General features: G+C 51.2%; 2 protein-coding genes across 2 annotated transcripts; one reads left to right on the top strand and one right to left on the bottom strand.

The window, feature by feature from the left end:
• Positions 1-1,541: 1,541 nt before the first annotated feature.
• IUM83_16951 (33 kDa inner dynein arm light chain, axonemal) lies at positions 1,542-2,690 on the top strand (the record flags this gene model as incomplete). Its single annotated transcript, XM_067941871.1, has 4 exons — positions 1,542-1,903; positions 1,971-2,140; positions 2,217-2,464; positions 2,553-2,690. The coding sequence occupies 4 exons, from the start codon at positions 1,542-1,544 to the stop codon at positions 2,688-2,690; spliced, it is 918 nt and encodes a 305-aa protein (XP_067792443.1).
• A 4,346-nt stretch (positions 2,691-7,036) lies between these two features.
• IUM83_16950 (ELMO domain-containing protein B) lies at positions 7,037-7,658 on the bottom strand (the record flags this gene model as incomplete). Its single annotated transcript, XM_067941870.1, has 3 exons — positions 7,037-7,088; positions 7,147-7,509; positions 7,633-7,658. The coding sequence occupies 3 exons, from the start codon at positions 7,656-7,658 to the stop codon at positions 7,037-7,039; spliced, it is 441 nt and encodes a 146-aa protein (XP_067792444.1).
• Between the last annotated feature and the right edge of the window lie 10,937 nt (positions 7,659-18,595).

The raw sequence follows: 18,595 nt of genomic DNA, 5'->3' as shown, positions 1-18,595 counted from the left end.
GCGGGCAAGATGCCTCCGATCGCCCGGCTCCGGCCCCGCTCCGGCATTTAACACGGCGCCGCAAGTCGCTGTATGTCGCGGCTCGCGACACATACAGCGGGCGTCTCGCTGCTCCGCGCTTGCGCTCCGACCGCGCACCTGCTCTGGCACCGGCCACTCCAAAACTACACTTGCGAACTCGTCGAGTGGGACGGCCCAAGTCGCGCATCGCGCCGGCAAGGCTAGCTTGCCTTTGAGGTTGCTGCCGCGGGGACATTTTCGCGCCTTGCTTGCGATAGGCTTCCAATAAGCGAACAACGGATCGCGCTCGACCAGTCAATGTCAATACTGGCCACAGGTCAAGGACGCTTTCCCGCAGTGACGGTCGCATCCCAGGGATATGTATGTTGGAAGCTGTTTTTCGGATATCCATACTATGAATCCCATGGCGGCAACTTACAACTCATTGTACCTGGGCGCTATTGCAAGGTTTGCCCTGGTTTGTCGTTGAATAGTTAAAGTCTGGGTCTCCGTTGCTAGAATACGTATCATAGACGAGATATGGTGGATATTTTCGAGATCCCCTTTTCATGATCCGCGAGGTCGGAACTTCGTTTTCGTGTGCTCGTCGCCAGTCTCCGCAAATTGCGTGCGTCCATCCTCTAAAGCGCGATGCGTGCACGAACGAGCCTCCTCCATATGACGAGTTTGAACCGCGGTTGAAGTGTTGACAAGTGGCAAACGTGCCACGGCCTCAGGACCACAGGGCCGGGCACCGGCTAGTTGTTGCTGCGCGTTTTCGCCGACCGTCCAGACCGACGACGCCATGATGATACATGTATGTACCAGGTATGTGGACGGCTGTCGTCGCGGTGCCGGTGACCGCTCCTCGAGCGTCGTGGACGCGCTGCGGTAACAACCGGTCGATGGAACGGCGCTGCAGACCGGCGGCGTTGCTAATGAGACAGTTCACTGCTCACAACTAGGCTCGAGCGACAATGTCAAGGCGCTGTTTCCGAGGAACCCAGTTTTGAAAGTTGCCGTGGTTGATTGACACAGGGTTACATAAGGCTGGAGACGACAGCATTGACTCGGACTATACCGCTCCAGTAAATTACTTCATCAAGTGTTGCCGTGTTCATTTCGAGCCCTGCCCGGCTGAGCCCCAAGGAGGATCTCATTCTGACGCGATGCCGACAACATATTTTTTTTCTTTGCGAATTTGCCTGCTGGGAGCAGTATCAAGGCCAACAAGTACCCGTGTCGTATTCAAGAATTTGTCTCCCGAGGCTGGAACTATCGTATACGATTTATAATATCGGAGGGGAGGGGGATACCCTGTGTACCTGTGCAAAAGGCTACGAAGAAAAAGTTGAGATCTTCGTTGGAATAGAATGTAATAAGGCGCTAGATGAACTTGTCAACTGTGTTGTGCTACCAGCTAGGTAATTGTTAGGTAAAGCTGATAAATACTGCGCGTGGCACCATAAAGGCAGGAAAGTCGACCAAGCTAACTATACCCCTACACGACTTTTCACCAAAAGCAGCGACTTTGCTACGAGATGCCAACAGTGGAAGATGCGAACAAGACGGCAGCTCCAGCGGGGGTTCACGGTGCTGCTGTCGAGGTCGATGAAGACGCGGAGCAACTGTATGACCTCCTGGAGGAGTTCTACGCGTTCATGTACGAGAAGGCCGTGCTTGTGGGACCGGCTGGAACCAGTCCTTCAAAGATGAAATCGCCAAGCAAGATCAAATCTGGCACGACTGGCTCCCCCACGCGCGGCTCATCCCCGACACACGAAGCACTCAGGAAACAAGCTAGTGGACCGTCGGCTGCAAATGTTCCAGTATCAACAAGAGAAGTTTCGATCCCAGCTGCAGCTTTGAGCCGGGAGATAATGGATGCTGTATTGCCGCCGAAGTATGGACGTGAAGTACTGTAGGGCTTTTGAAGTTTGTCGCTTTTTTTCACGCAGTTGTTGCTTCAGAACATGGCAGAATACTCATGGAAAATGGCAGCGCATGGTGAGTATGATGCCTGCCACGCGAACAGACACTCAAAAGCTCCAAGAAACCTTTGACCAGCTTTTAGAGCAGTATCAAGCTCGAGTGCATGCGATCTGCCCCGTGCGCGAAAAGTTTTTCTTGCAGGTGTTTGGTGCGTCGGTACACTTGGATGGTCTTGACGGGATATCGATGACAGCTCACGGAGACAATTGTTGTTGTTCATGCAGAAGAACTGATACGAGAAGTGACATGCGAGTGCCCAGAGCGAGGCTTGATGCTCTTACGAGTGCGAGATGAGCTCCGACTAACGATTGAGGCACACCAGACACTCTATCACAACAGCATAGCTTACGGAAGGCAAAAGGCCGTGCAAGCAGAGGCCGGCGTTGGGGAGCTGGATAATCAAATCTCTCGACTTCAAGCCGAGCGAGATCTACTTGAGGCCAAAAAGAAGCAGCTTGCTCAAAAAATAATGGTAAGAGTGTAAAGTACGATGGTTGCTTGTGATACTATGTAGTACTACAGCAAGTAGTCTTCTTAACAACGTTCTTGCTTTTTTGTAGTGTTTGGAAGAAAAGATCAATGAAGAGGAGAAAAGGCGCCAGCTGCGTCACGCACACACCGTGCAGTTCTTGCAGACACAGCTCCAAGAGCTAGAGGTTTTCCATCGCGAAATGACACAGGACGCAACGTGGAAATAGACGCTCATGCTTAGCGAGCGAGCGAGGCGTTGGCTTAGTATTGGCAACTTTTGAGCAACAATACAAAGAACAAGCTTGGCGAAACAAGCTTTACTTATGCCTTCGTGGAACCCTGAGAAGAAACAGATCCCAACAACGAAGTCTTCCACTCAAATCTGTTCAAAGACGGAAGAGACCAAGTAGTAATAGTTGGTAGGTCCGTCGAAGGCTACATCCGGTTGCTGTATTTTTAGTGAAGTGCTTTGACTGTGGACCCACTTCTGCATTACCCAGGAGACAGGTTGACTGGTTTTCACAGCAAAACTCCGTCAACACTTAGCTTTTTAGCCCGTGCTGTCAGCAGATGATTGTCGGTAGAACACCAGGAGGCTGCGATTACACCTATTATATTATGATAGGCGTAATCGGCTCTGATATTACGCTGTCATCTGACCTATATTGCACGAATAGAGCTTTGGTCGTTAGCACCAGGCAGTGCAGGCAGTTTTCGTGGTGTGCAGGCCTGAACACGATTCGTCGTCAGCGTGGTCACTACCGTACGAACGGAGTGACCAAGTCAACATAGCGTTCTTGCGATATTCACGTTTGTGGTGATTGGTTAGAAAAGCAAGACTAAGTGAAGACAATGTGCAGCACCTGCAAACTGAATGAATTCAATTTTGAATCTAATCCTGAAGAATACAGCGATTTCGAAGCACAGTCATCATAAAAGAGTTAGCAACAGCGTCGGCACATTCAATATCTGAGAGATACTACGGTGACACGACCAGTGCTGCACCATGAACACACCACACACTTTCCATCGACATGTATCCGACAACGGTCTACCAGGTAGTCGTGGTTTATCGACCAGCTCGGTACTTAAGATTCTTTTATTAAGGGTTATTTTTCGCGATGAGAGGGCGCATTCTTCGCCCTTTAAGGTGTTTTTGCAAAACAAGGCACGTACCACCATTAAAAGGGCGCATTTTTCGCCCGGGTTCGCATGTCTCATGGGACATGTCATCTACTACATGTATGATTTGGCAGTTACATAGTGTGAGAAATTTCATCTTGATATTTGTATTGATCATGGCTTACTCCAAGCACCTTTTCTGCTTTATCATAACATACGGTGGATTTCCAGTTGAAGTTAGGTAAAACAGTACTAGTACCGTGATGTCGTTAAAGAGCGAATTGTGCGATCTTTTACCTTTGAACGCCTTAGATTTGTATAATATAGTTATAAGTGGTCTGCGAAAGGGATAATAATACCTCATCGCATCTTCCATTGGCATCTACATCAGTGGTGAGTGCGGTGGCATGAGGTTTGCACCCATAAACAGAGTTTGTTTGGCTGCAGCAGCCAACACGGGGTTGGTGGGCTGCCCGCCGCCGTGTCGCATCGCGATCACCTATGTAAGTTCGCATTCAGTATTAGAGCAAACCTACCGTATTTCCTCCCAGCTCCCATTGCTATTGGCCAATCTGCTTTCTTACGATGTGATAGGGGTGCTCTATAATTCGGTAACGTGTACTGACCCAGTAGATTAAATCACGACACAAATGGGAGACAACTCAGTACTGTACATACCTACTGGATTATGGAGATTCCTCTCAACTGGCTTTCAAAGCAAATCTCCTTGCAACTGGTGCTTTTTTAGCCCTGCTGTCGCCAGATGATTGTCGGTAGAACACCATAAGGCTGAATTATACCTACAGTGTAACTGTATATTACCGATACACATAACGAATGTATTGGAATCTGGGATTACGTCGCGCATTGTGATTATGTAGCTTTCGCCGTTTGCACGTGACCAACCAGCTATCATTTCCGTATCAACCTGAGAGACACCAAGTCGCCACCGCATCGCTAACATGTCAAGAACCCACGAGACAACCCTATGCAGCGTGCCGGAGTGCAAGAAGCTGGCCCTCCAAGGCAACGTCTGCAAGACGCATGGTGGTGGCAGGCGTTGCTCCTATCCGCTTTGCCACAAGTTCGCCCAAACCAAAGGTTTGTGTGTTGCACATGGAGGCGGACGTCGCTGCGCATTCGACGGTTGCTTCAAGCTTAGCCAGTGTGCTGGGTTCTGTAGCGCACACGGAGGTGGTTGCCGGTGCAAAGTTCCCGGTTGCAAGAAATTCGTCCAGGCGCATGGTTACTGCAGAACACACGGAAGACAGTTCTTGTCTACTGCCACCATGAAGCGAAAGTCAACCAAGTCGAAGTTCTCCGCGAATTCCACTTTGAATGTACGCAGCGTCGATCGGCAGAAGCGGATTGCAACAAAATGCACTAGCAGCTCCACGTCGCTGCCATTTACAGCGAGTTCCACCTCGCCTGGGTGGAGCAGTACTGCGAGATGGATCTGTGAGTTGCCGTTGTCACACCCAGTATCTACTGAAACTTGTGGCGAACTGAGTTACGACGACAGAATGGTGTTCCCGCCGTACTACCCTCACTTTGTTGGTGACAAGAGAATGACGTCCAAGCGGATTATAGTGGGAACTACGTACGTACCCCACCTAGCTCTAAACTGACTGAGCGTTTGGCCGATACTTTTTAGAGAAATAATACGTTAGGACACTGAACGATACTTCGTCCAATTGGTCCTCCGAACACGCTCCCTCTAGCAACATAAGTGATGCGGTAACTTTCGACTCGTCCGACTAGGTGTCCAGATTTCAAGCTCACTACATGTATTACGTAGTAGGCAGTCAGCTTCAGTGAGTAGCCAACTTTGGTACTACCTCCGTTCGGAAATAGATGACCATTTGTTTTGTTTTTGCGCAGCGCTCCGCCTCGTTCATTTTCCTGATTATAAAATTGTGCGAGTGCTGGAGATCTAGAGTTGACACCATGCGAGGCACAGTCCAGAGGCGCAGGCGTTTAAAATGTGGGAGGGCTGGAGATCTAGAGTTGACACTAAGCAAGACAGTCCAGAGAGGCGCAGACGTTCTTGTTCCGCCGCACTACATACACAAAAATGGATCTAAGATCTCACTTCATCCTTGAGGGGCACATGATTTGGCTTCGGGTGCTACGAGGATCCCACTTGCTGAGAGATGTTGCATCGCATGGCAATGACGTTGGAAGACTGTCCGTTCGCATCAGTTTGTACTTAGCAAATGTTCGAGCCGGTAATCATTTCCACCATTAGAGCTCATGATATGCTCCATGGGCGCTGGCAGCGAGAAGCGCGAGCCCTCCGTCCAAGCGTCGCTCTCAGCCTTCCTCGCGCTCATCGTCAGCAACCGAGCCCTCCATCGTCGTCAGATCCCGCATCGCTTCCAGCACACGACGCGCGCCAAGTCGAGCGCGGGGCACGTAGCGCATGTACATGCGAGACACGGGGGGAATCGGTCCGGGCACGAAAGGTCGAATCCAGCGTTCCAGGCCTCGGCGCAGCAGCGTCAGCGCGTGGCGTCGGCGAGGTGGGGGACGAGAGTCGTCCGGGGGGCAGCGGGGCGGCGGTCCATCTTGCACTCTTTCTTGACTTGACCACAGCTGCTACTCGATCTCCCATCGAGTTGATTCCACGCTTCCAATGCGCTCGACAACTTGGCGGCTCACGTGGAAGTACATTGCAACCCGGACGATCTCCCCACGTGTAAGCACGCCTCCTACGCTGCGAAGCAGTAGGGTTTCCCAGACGGCCTGACGTTCACTATCCGTAATCTCCCCCATCGGCCAACTTTCGAAATGAATCCAGAAGCCAGTGTGCGGGGGCCAGCAGTGTGTGGCGGCCAGTGAGCGGGGAAAGCGCGGGAGATTCAGAATCCAAACTCGATTGGTTTGGAAGGGGAATTATGTTGGAGAGGCTGAAATATGATTGGAAATGGTCATCTATTTCCGAACGGAGGTACAGTAGTACTTGTGGTAGGCTTAGGTGTAGCCTGCGTCTTTGACAAGGGCGTCCTCCGCTTCGAGCGCATGGTACGGGTCAGGGCACTCGACTCCTTCCCAGTCAACGAGCGAGCCGATAAAATGACCACGCAGCGGTCCAAAAATGCATGCTCGCTGGCTGCGCGCAAGTCCATTAACGTGGCTGGGGCCTGCTCCAACATAAAGACTACCGACTTCCGCGTCACCTTAAGGACGACTGCAACGGGATAGCACGTCAGTTCACTTCCAAAGACAAAGCTAGGGTATTGAAGTATTGAAGACTGCTCGACCTCTTACCTCCAAATTCCATGTAGGTCGCATTCAGGCGATGCCAGATCGCGTGCATCTTGATAAACGCTGCGCCAAAAAGTGAACAACTAACCAGCGACAGTAAGTCAATCTCTCAACCTCTCTATCTACGCATCCCCCAAAACAACACTCACCCAGGAAGAAGAGTTCGTAGAACGCAGCCGGCTCTTCAAAAAGCTGCCAGGACGTCTCCTTCCTCTCGGCAATCGTCCATCTCCAAGCTGCAACAGCCCCGCCAGCAAGCACGTTAAGTTGATCCCGGCGACGCACACCGGGTACCATCTCTTCTTGTGCTTGTCGTCCATCGAGTCAGGTGTCTGCTCCATCTGAATAGCTCTCATCTCCGCCGGGTGGGCTTCAGAGGCGTACAGCAGACACTTCATCGCGAGCACTCCTCCCCCGCGGAAGTCCGTCTCAGACGACGCGTTCTGGAAGCCCAGTGCCACCCAGTCCACACTGCTTCTCTCATAAACCTGCTCGTTGCCCGCGTCCCCCACAGCCCTCCACAGTCTCTCGAGCGAGGCCTCGAACCACTCGTCGCCCGCCTGGATCTTGTGGTGCAGGTCCTTCTGCAGCTCCTCCTGGATGTCACGCCAGCGCCGCGAACACGCTCGGGTCGATGGAGTCCATTGCGGCGCTGGGCTTAAGTGTAAAATGAGGTGATGTGAATTATAAAAAATAGGAACAAACAATCCTCAAACACTCAAATACTCCGGCACTCAAATACCGGTAAAGCTGGAAAAAGCGTCAAGAGAAGGGACGTACACAAATCGGTCCGTTAAATTCTTCATGTGCAACTTGGGGCGTAATTTTGAAAGCATATCGTGTTGCTCTCGGAGTGAACAAGTAAAAACTAAATTGTGATAAAATATGAGAGCAGTACTAAAGCACGAATCTACCTCGACGGCATGCTAAGCGGTCTGCAAATTAAAATTCAGAGCTGTTCCGAGCGAAGCACGGTTTTGTTAACCTTTTGTCTCCAGGGGTAGGATAGTGACTCCCGCGCGAACGGGTAGGCTCAACTTTGAAAACTAAGTTTGAACGCTACAGAGCTCGAATAGACAAACAAAATAGATGAAGAGAAAGAAGAAAACCTGAAGAGTACTCAGCTTTTTCCTTGGCTCGATTCGAGTTACGCATCAACCCAACATTGCTGTCGGAAGTTGGACAAATCGATAAAAATCACCAAATTTTTGTTTTGAGAAAACTAGAGATGCAACGGAGAAACGGTTTAGTACAGTGGAAAGACGATCACTTAGAGAGCTAGACACAACTTAGAGATACCCGAAATGAGCAAGGATCGCACCTAAAATTGATAACCAAAATTTCCTCAAAATACCTCGAATACATAGGCTAACATCGTCAAATCTCGGATTTCGTATCCGCGTAGCGTTTTTGCTGTCCATATGTAAATTTATACAAACTTTCATATTAAACCGCGCGTATGGGTAGAATTGTACCCATGCTTTTCAGCCTGGAGACAAAAGGTTAAAATGCAACTTTACTTCGAGCAACCCTGCTTATAATACAAAAAGTCAATCTTGTCATAGCTTCGAGCGCTGCGATTCGTGCTATACTTCGCGATTTTACGACAGTTTCAGTACAAGACCAGAGGATGGTTGCTCTATATTAGTACTTTCAACTAGAAAACTCGTAAGCACACGAGTCATGCCTGCACTGTTTTGCCAAATAAAAGCAGTTTTATCTAGTTTTATCAAGTTTTATTTTTATAAAAATGTTTCCTTTTTTGCCACGATTCCAGTATGGAAGCCGCGGTGTCTATCGCCGCTGTAGCGCAACTTTCCGATCGGTTCCGCGACAGCCACTGCGCCATCTGCAAATCTGGGCGTGTCAGGTAAACTATAGCTGTAGCTCTGTAAATGGATACTTCTATTATATTATATTCCACTAAAACGGAAAAATATAATGCAGCGGTACGGAGGATAGAGAAAATCGGTAAATGTGAATTAGAGTGCACCCTGACCGCGAACGGCATTAACCGCGGGAAATAAAATGAAAATACGAGAATGCATGACATGATCAAATAAAATCGAGTGGATTGGACTAAACCTTGACTGTTTTTTTGTAGCAGGAAACATTACAACATCGGTGACATGAGGTCAATCTCTTAAGATTCATGGATTGCCAATATTTCTCAGACTTCGAAAGTGCAACGATTTGGGTGTTGAATAAAATTATCTGACGAATAACTCAATTTGGTTCATCGTACGGTCCGTGCGAGCCAACACGTCCGTATTATTGACATCGTTCCTTGTGCAGACACATATGCATGTCCAGTACTACAGTGTCAGTTTCAAGCAGTGCTATCTCGGAGTGTGACCGGTAAAAAGTGAAGGCGAGTGTCTAGACGCTGGGTATTCAAGTACATGTAGACTCAAGAAGTATGGGTCGTCTATCTTGCTCAGCTCGTCGTGCACACGTTCGTGCGCGAGGGTTATCCAGCAATTCCATCCGGTCGTGGCCGCGTAGAAAGCAGAGTCCGTGCAGACCTTCTACAGCACAAAGTCGGCAGTTGAAAGTGCAACCAACGTGACCTTCCACCCACTAGTGGCGACGACGCCAACGGCGCGAAATGTCTCGCGGCACGTGGCCGACAGTATTTTCTGCATCGCGCGCGACTGCAGCAGAAGGAATCCTTCGTCGACTACTGTACAGCCCGGGTTTTGACTGGCACAGAAACGGGAAACTTGAAGCTGATCTCCTAAGCCTTTTTACAAGGTTCAAGTTAAATCTTAGGAGATCAGTTTCGAGTGATTAATCGAAAGTGGGATTTAGATTAAAACCAGGTGGTCGAAACACAGATTTGACTTGATCGTACTGACTCCACGCGCGCAAATGTATTTCGACTCGATGAGAGATTCTCTTGACGCCGACCGCTGCACCAGCAAGAACTCGCCGCGATGTATCTTTTGAATACGAAGGCCGCAGCAGGGTTGCTAGCGGACCGAAAATTGGAGATGTGGATGCATGCACTTTGCCACGTGCCTTCCTATCGCGTGGCACCACGCGCTTCTTCTTTTCGAAGCTGTTCGGCGAACTTCGGTTGGGATTAGCAAAGGGCAACTGTTGGTGGGCTTCCACGACTAAAAAATCCAGCGGTACGCGTTGTGGGGCTGCAACATCGTGTCTGCCGCCCCCGCTTGTTGGCGAAAATGCAAGCTGTTGCGAGTTTGCTTGTCCAGCTGGGCTGCAGACTGGGGAAACGAGGCCTTGTGTTGTTGACCGTACTTTGCTCTGTACAGGCACTGTAAGCTCCAAATGGCAACTTTGAATGGTGTACAGTACTACAGTACACGCTTGCGCATCCCTGCCATGTCCAGCAGGGTTTCGGCAGCATTCAAAGTGTCGCGTTTAACAGCAACGGCTGAATCTGAAGTAGAGAGATCGCTCGCTCGAATTTTAATCATTCCACAATTCACCTCCTCGGGCTCAGCGTGCTGTCGGAGCACTTCCGATTCTTCCGACTCTGATGCAACTTCCACAGTACGGCGTACTATGGACCCTAGCGCTCTGGTGGACCGCCTCCGTCACCGCCAAAAACCACACAACATACCCCACCAAGTCGGGGATCAGGACCTGGGTCGACCTGGACACCCCGGAGGACAAATACGTATACACGAGCTCGCGTGGTCGGCGGTGGGACCTCGTCATGAGCGACGAGTTCAACGTCGCCAACCGTAGTTTTCGCGCTGGCGACGATCACATGTGGACTTCACTCGAGAAACCTGACGGTGTGAACGGTGCACTCGAGCTCTATTCGCACAACATGACTTCCACCAAGTGCGACGACGACGGAACCTGCTACTTCTACATCAAGACCGTTGACGAGTTGAACGTGCTTCGCGTCTACAACATCCTCCAAGCTTCCAGGATGCCTACTTTTTCTACCGTGGCGCAATGGTGCAGTCGTGGAACAAGTTCTGCTACCAGGGCGGCATGCTCGAGGTGCGGGCTCAACTGCCAGGCGCTACCGGCGCGGACTCCGGCAACCCGGACGTTGTGAAGGGAAACAATGGTAAGGTCGAGAACACGAGGTACTACCCGACGTGGCCTGGAATCTGGATGCTGGGCAATCTAGGACGCGCCATCTTCTCCGCGTCTACAAACCGCATGTGGCCGTTCTCCTACGATCGATGCGATGCGGATGTCTTCGACCCGAGCTTCCAGAGAATTAGTGCATGCGACGACAACCCTGGCTACGGCTTGAACCCGAACCAAGGTCGTGGAGCACCCGAGATTGACGTTCTGGAAGGTGGCGGTCTCACCATTTCATCGTCGCTTCAGATCGCGCCCGGTATGCCCGATGACTACCGCCTGTTCCATGTGGATACGTCGACCGGAGACTTCAGCTATTGCTTGTACCAATACAATTGCTTAACTCCCGGTTCCAACTACATCGATGTCCTGACGGCGTTCTACCAGAAGGAGCGAGGCCACAAGTCCTGGTATCAGGGTCTTCGATACGGCGCCAACAACTACTGCGCTCAGAATGGTGAAGAAAAACAGACTTATGCAATTGTCGCGGCTGCGCTGAAGGCTGGTATTACGGAGAACACGTGCTCGGTTGACACGTGTCCTGCTTCTGGAGATGTAAATGCTGATCTGGATCTCGTCGACGGCGCTGGAAAGAATCACTGGGGCATCAACACCAACGGCACGTGCTACCCACTTATCAACTCGTACATGGGCTCGTACCTGTGTGACCCTGACAACACCTACTCCAAGTGTGCCAGCCCTCGCAATGAAAGTACGACCCCCAAGTCGAACGCCATGAGCTCGTTCAACTACCAAATGGATGCAATCTCGTCCAATTGGCCCATTCACTTCGGTGCGTACACAGGCTTCCTTGACTACCAGGTGGAGTGGGTCACCGGCGAGAACGGATACGTGCGCTGGATGCTGCACGGCGAACCGCTGTTCGAAGTCACAACCGAGGCGATCGTCAATGTGCCACAAAACAAGAACAAGACCAACCCGCAGAAAATCATGATCGAGGAACCGTTGTACATTATTTTCAATGTCGCGCTTTCAAGCTCTTGGGGTGCCACACCCCCAAACCCAGGCAAGGAATGCCGCGGCGACGGCAAAGACGAGGCCACCAACAAAATCTGCGACGCATTCCCGATGTACATGAAGATCGACTACATCCGTCTGTACCAGGATCTGGCAGACGACCTCGAAGCAGACAACTACATGCAGGTTGGCTGTGACCCGGCGAGTCACCCGACGAAAGAGTGGATCGAAGGTCACATCGACGAGTACGAAGACGACGACAACAAGTGGGAAGAAGTCGCGGGTAAGGCGTTCTGCAAGACAAGCGATGATTGCACGATTGGTGGGAGTATCGGACGGACAACTTTAAAGACGGGTAAGTGCGTGAATCAGCGCTGCGAGTGTCTGTACCATTCGTGGGGAGGCCCTCGCTGTACGACCGCCATTTCTGGTTCGAGCTCAACCGAGACTGGGACGATGAGTCGAACGTATGGCCCGCCGATGGAGGCCTCGATTAGTCTCGCCGTAGCTGTGATCATTCTATCCGTCGGCTCGGTGTACATGGCGGCGGTCAAGTCTGCCAAGAAGACGAAGGTCGTGATGGCGGCGATGGCCGAAGAACGGAAGGTCGCTACGGCGGGTGAGACCGCAGTGTCCATTGACAGCAACCGTGGCTCACATCTTGCAGCTGTGTCCAATGACAACTACCGCCAAAATTTTGTGTAGAAATTGCTACAGTGTAAAGTATGTGAAGAAAGGAATGTTATTCCGCGCCTTACTTGTGGCAGTTGCAATCTTTGGATTAGCTTTCTTAGCGCACTGAAATCCCAGTGATCATCTACAATTCTGTACAAAGCAAAGCAAAATCCATGTGCCTGTCTTACTGTACGATTGTTTGCAAGCCCCGAGGGGGGCACAACAAAACGACCCAGAGTTTTAGCAGAAACGGTGCGACTGGCAAACAGGTACTTTGACCTGTTGTCGATCCCGATCAGCACCCCGCAACATCCACTATCAGATACTGTCATGCATTAAAGTTCCGTTTATGTTACTCATGCGCGTGCTTTCTTTGAGTCAAATTTCACAAATGTACGCGAGTGCTTGGTTTTGTCGTACGATCACCGCGGTAGGAGGTCTAGGCGTTTTAACCACTGAAACGCGCACCTCAGCAACGAAGTTCATCGGTTTTCAAACAATGGGCGCCACGTTAAAATGATAGTAGTACTATATAATAAGCCTCGGGTTCGCCAAACGGTTCGCGTGTAGGCTTGGCGAAACAAGCCAACTCGATTGTCCACGCACATGGTTCTCATGAAGAATGGCAAGCATAAACATATTAACACGGAAAGGTACTGTGACCGAGGCTGTGCCGCAGTGCTCGTTGCTCTCCTGATTTGAGCGTAAACACACTGATACAATCTTGAGATATAGTCGAAGCTTGGGCTCGTAGAAGGCAAAGAGAAAAGTGATATTGTAACTTGAAGTCGGTACTCTCTTGTACTCTAGACTAGCTACTGATTTTATGGCCACTCCTTGTTGAATGCAATTGTTAGTTGACGGGTCGCCCCGTACACTTCGTCCCGTAAGCCGTCCCGTAAGCTGTCCCGTAATACGTACCGCAACAAATATAAAGTGCGTGCTCCGTAATAAATTACGAAACCAGTAATATATAACGCAGTGCGTTACACGACCACGTTTTGAAAAGTGATGAACTTACTTCGCAGGACAGTTCGGCGCGATGTGGCCCACGATCTTGCAGCGGTGGCAAGTAGCCGTAGTTTGCCAGTCGTTGTCCAGCATGAGAGCACGTTTACCAGCGTGATCAAATCTCATCGCAACATGGATAGTCTCATCCAGGGTCGCCGGGTGATGCTCGCGCATGTGATTTGCGGTCGCCGGCCTTAACCCTTGCTGGAAGTAGAAACGAAGCTCCAGCTGGCTGATGGGCACCGTGCATTGGATGAGCAAATTTTGAAAATCTGCCACGTAATCGTGCAGTGACGATGTTTGGCTCAGCGCGCACAGCCGTTCGCGCAAGCGATACTCGCTGTCGGGCGGAAGGAACCGATGACGCATGGCCTCCTTAAAAACCGCCCATGTCTTCACGCGGCCGGAGCTATCGCGCTCCAGCGAGAACTGTCGGTACCAGTTCATGGGGGTGACTCCGAGGTGACACGACACCATAGTCACAAACTGAGAAGACTCTTCCATCATCTGCGGATGATAATCCGCGTAGAATTGCTCCACAGCGAAAAACCACAGCTCGAGATCTTCGTCGAGCTTCCCTTGGTAGGTTGGAGGTTGATGCTTGCGGGCCCCTGTTAGCCTTGCGGTGAGCGCGTCGATGCGGGCTTCACTAGCAGCGAACGGCTGCTGCATCATGGCTTAAAAATCAGCTGGTTGGCGGGCGAGAAGCTGCAGCACGTCTCCAAACGATTGCGGTGTGGTGGTCTGTTCCATCACGGTGGCGCAAATCTTCAAAACTTTCTCGGCGCGATGGTCGGGAACGGATAAGTCGATGCTTGGACTCTTCAAGTGCTACTATGTGATGCAGTCGAAGCTTGGGCTCGTAGAAGGCAAAAAGAAAAGTGATATTGTAACTTAAAGTCGGTACTCTCTTGTACTCTAGACTAGCTACTGATTTTATGGCCACTCCTTGTTGAATGCAATTGTTAGTTGACGGGTCGCCCCGTAAACTTCGTCCCGTAAGCCGTCCCGTAAGCTGTCCCGTAATACGTACCGCAACAAATATAAAGTGCGTGCTCCGTAATAAATTACGAAACCAGTAATATATAACGCAGTGCGTTACACGACCACGTTTTGAAAAGTGATGAACTTACTTCGCAGGACAGTTCGGCGCGATGTGGCCCACGATCTTGCAGCGGTGGCAAGTAGCCGTAGTTTGCCAGTCGTTGTCCAGCATGAGAGCACGTTTACCAGCGTGATCAAATCTCATCGCAACATGGATAGTCTCATCCAGGGTCGCCGGGTGATGCTCGCGCATGTGATTTGCGGTCGCCGGCCTTAACCCTTGCTGGAAGTAGAAACGAAGCTCCAGCTGGCTGATGGGCACCGTGCATTGGATGAGCAAATTTTGAAAATCTGCCACGTAATCGTGCAGTGACGATGTTTGGCTCAGCGCGCACAGCCGTTCGCGCAAGCGATACTCGCTGTCGGGCGGAAGGAACCGATGACGCATGGCCTCCTTAAAACCGCCCATGTCTTCACGCGGCCGGAGCTATCGCGCTCCAGCGAGAACTGTCGGTACCAGTTCATGGGGTGACTCCGAGGTGACACGACACCATAGTCACAAACTGAGAAGACTCTTCCATCATCTGCGGATGATAATCCGCGTAGAATTGCTCCACAGCGAAAACCACAGCTCGAGATCTTCGTCGAGCTTCCCTTGGTAGGTTGGAGGTTGATGCTTGCGGGCCCCTGTTAGCCTTGCGGTGAGCGCGTCGATGCGGGCTTCACTAGCAGCGAACGGCTGCTGCATCATGGCTTAAAAATCAGCTGGTTGGCGGGCGAGAAGCTGCAGCACGTCTCCAAACGATTGCGGTGTGGTGGTCTGTTCCATCACGGTGGCGCAAATCTTCAAAACTTTCTCGGCGCGATGGTCGGGAACGGATAAGTCGATGCTTGGACTCTTCAAGTGCTACTATGTGATGCAGTCGAAGCTTGGGCTCGTAGAAGGCAAAAAGAAAAGTGATATTGTAACTTAAAGTCGGTACTCTCTTGTACTCTAGACTAGCTACTGATTTTATGGCCATTCCTTGTTGAATGCAATTGTTAGTTGACGGGTCGCCCCGTAAACTTCGTCCCGTAAGCTGTCCCGTAATACGTACCGCAACAAATATAAAGTGCGTGCTCCGTAATAAATTACGAAACCAGTAATATATAACGCAGTGCGTTACACGACCACGTTTTGAAAAGTGATGAACTTACTTCGCAGGACAGTTCGGCGCGATGTGGCCCACGATCTTGCAGCGGTGGCAAGTAGCCGTAGTTTGCCAGTCGTTGTCCAGCATGAGAGCACGTTTACCAGCGTGATCAAATCTCATCGCAACATGGATAGTCTCATCCAGGGTCGCCGGGTGATGCTCGCGCATGTGATTTGCGGTCGCCGGCCTTAACCCTTGCTGGAAGTAGAAACGAAGCTCCAGCTGGCTGATGGGCACCGTGCATTGGATGAGCAAATTTTGAAAATCTGCCACGTAATCGTGCAGTGACGATGTTTGGCTCAGCGCGCACAGCCGTTCGCGCAAGCGATACTCGCTGTCGGGCGGAAGGAACCGATGACGCATGGCCTCCTTAAAAACCGCCCATGTCTTCACGCGGCCGGAGCTATCGCGCTCCAGCGAGAACTGTCGGTACCAGTTCATGGGGGTGACTCCGAGGTGACACGACACCATAGTCACAAACTGAGAAGACTCTTCCATCATCTGCGGATGATAATCCGCGTAGAATTGCTCCACAGCGAAAACCACAGCTCGAGATCTTCGTCGAGCTTCCCTTGGTAGGTTGGAGGTTGATGCTTGCGGGCCCCTGTTAGCCTTGCGGTGAGCGCGTCGATGCGGGCTTCACTAGCAGCGAACGGCTGCTGCATCATGGCTTAAAAATCAGCTGGTTGGCGGGCGAGAAGCTGCAGCACGTCTCCAAACGATTGCGGTGTGGTGGTCTGTTCCATCACGGTGGCGCAAATCTTCAAAACTTTCTCGGCGCGATGGTCGGGAACGGATAAGTCGATGCTTGGACTCTTCAAGTGCTACTATGTGATGCAGTCGAAGCTTGGGCTCGTAGAAGGCAAAAGAAAAGTGATATTGTAACTTAAAGTCGGTACTCTCTTGTACTCTAGACTAGCTACTGATTTTATGGCCACTCCTTGTTGAATGCAATTGTTAGTTGACGGGTCGCCCCGTAAACTTCGTCCCGTAAGCCGTCCCGTAAGCTGTCCCGTAATACGTACCGCAACAAATATAAAGTGCGTGCTCCGTAATAAATTACGAAACCAGTAATATATAACGCAGTGCGTTACACGACCACGTTTTGAAAAGTGATGAACTTACTTCGCAGGACAGTTCGGCGCGATGTGGCCCACGATCTTGCAGCGGTGGCAAGTAGCCGTAGTTTGCCAGTCGTTGTCCAGCATGAGAGCACGTTTACCAGCGTGATCAAATCTCATCGCAACATGGATAGTCTCATCCAGGGTCGCCGGGTGATGCTCGCGCATGTGATTTGCGGTCGCCGGGTGATGCTCGCGCATGTGATTTGCGGTCGCCGGCCTTAACCCTTGCTGGAAGTAGAAACGAAGCTCCAGCTGGCTGATGGGCACCGTGCATTGGATGAGCAAATTTTGAAAATCTGCCACGTAATCGTGCAGTGACGATGTTTGGCTCAGCGCGCACAGCCGTTCGCGCAAGCGATACTCGCTGTCGGGCGGAAGGAACCGATGACGCATGGCCTCCTTAAAAACCGCCCATGTCTTCACGCGGCCGGAGCTATCGCGCTCCAGCGAGAACTGTCGGTACCAGTTCATGGGGTGACTCCGAGGTGACACGACACCATAGTCACAAACTGAGAAGACTCTTCCATCATCTGCGGATGATAATCCGCGTAGAATTGCTCCACAGCGAAAAACCACAGCTCGAGATCTTCGTCGAGCTTCCCTTGGTAGGTTGGAGGTTGATGCTTGCGGGCCCCTGTTAGCCTTGCGGTGAGCGCGTCGATGCGGGCTTCACTAGCAGCGAACGGCTGCTGCATCATGGCTTAAAAATCAGCTGGTTGGCGGGCGAGAAGCTGCAGCACGTCTCCAAACGATTGCGGTGTGGTGGTCTGTTCCATCACGGTGGCGCAAATCTTCAAAACTTTCTCGGCGCGATGGTCGGGAACGGATAAGTCGATGCTTGGACTCTTCAAGTGCTACTATGTGATGCAGTCGAAGCTTGGGCTCGTAGAAGGCAAAAGAAAAGTGATATTGTAACTTAAAGTCGGTACTCTCTTGTACTCTAGACTAGCTACTGATTTTATGGCCACTCCTTGTTGAATGCAATTGTTAGTTGACGGGTCGCCCCGTAAACTTCGTCCCGTAAGCCGTCCCGTAAGCTGTCCCGTAATACGTACCGCAACAAATATAAAGTGCGTGCTCCGTAATAAATTACGAAACCAGTAATATATAACGCAGTGCGTTACACGACCACGTTTTGAAAAGTGATGAACTTACTTCGCAGGACAGTTCGGCGCGATGTGGCCCACGATCTTGCAGCGGTGGCAAGTAGCCGTAGTTTGCCAGTCGTTGTCCAGCATGAGAGCACGTTTACCAGCGTGATCAAATCTCATCGCAACATGGATAGTCTCATCCAGGGTCGCCGGGTGATGCTCGCGCATGTGATTTGCGGTCGCCGGGTGATGCTCGCGCATGTGATTTGCGGTCGCCGGCCTTAACCCTTGCTGGAAGTAGAAACGAAGCTCCAGCTGGCTGATGGGCACCGTGCATTGGATGAGCAAATTTTGAAAATCTGCCACGTAATCGTGCAGTGACGATGTTTGGCTCAGCGCGCACAGCCGTTCGCGCAAGCGATACTCGCTGTCGGGCGGAAGGAACCGATGACGCATGGCCTCCTTAAAACCGCCCATGTCTTCACGCGGCCGGAGCTATCGCGCTCCAGCGAGAACTGTCGGTACCAGTTCATGGGGTGACTCCGAGGTGACACGA

The sequence above is a fragment of the Phytophthora cinnamomi genome (genome assembly GCF_018691715.1).
Source record: "Phytophthora cinnamomi strain GKB4 chromosome Unknown Contig35, whole genome shotgun sequence".
Lineage (NCBI taxonomy): Eukaryota > Oomycota > Peronosporomycetes > Peronosporales > Peronosporaceae > Phytophthora > Phytophthora cinnamomi.
This window is presented reverse-complemented; position numbering and strand designations above follow the sequence as displayed.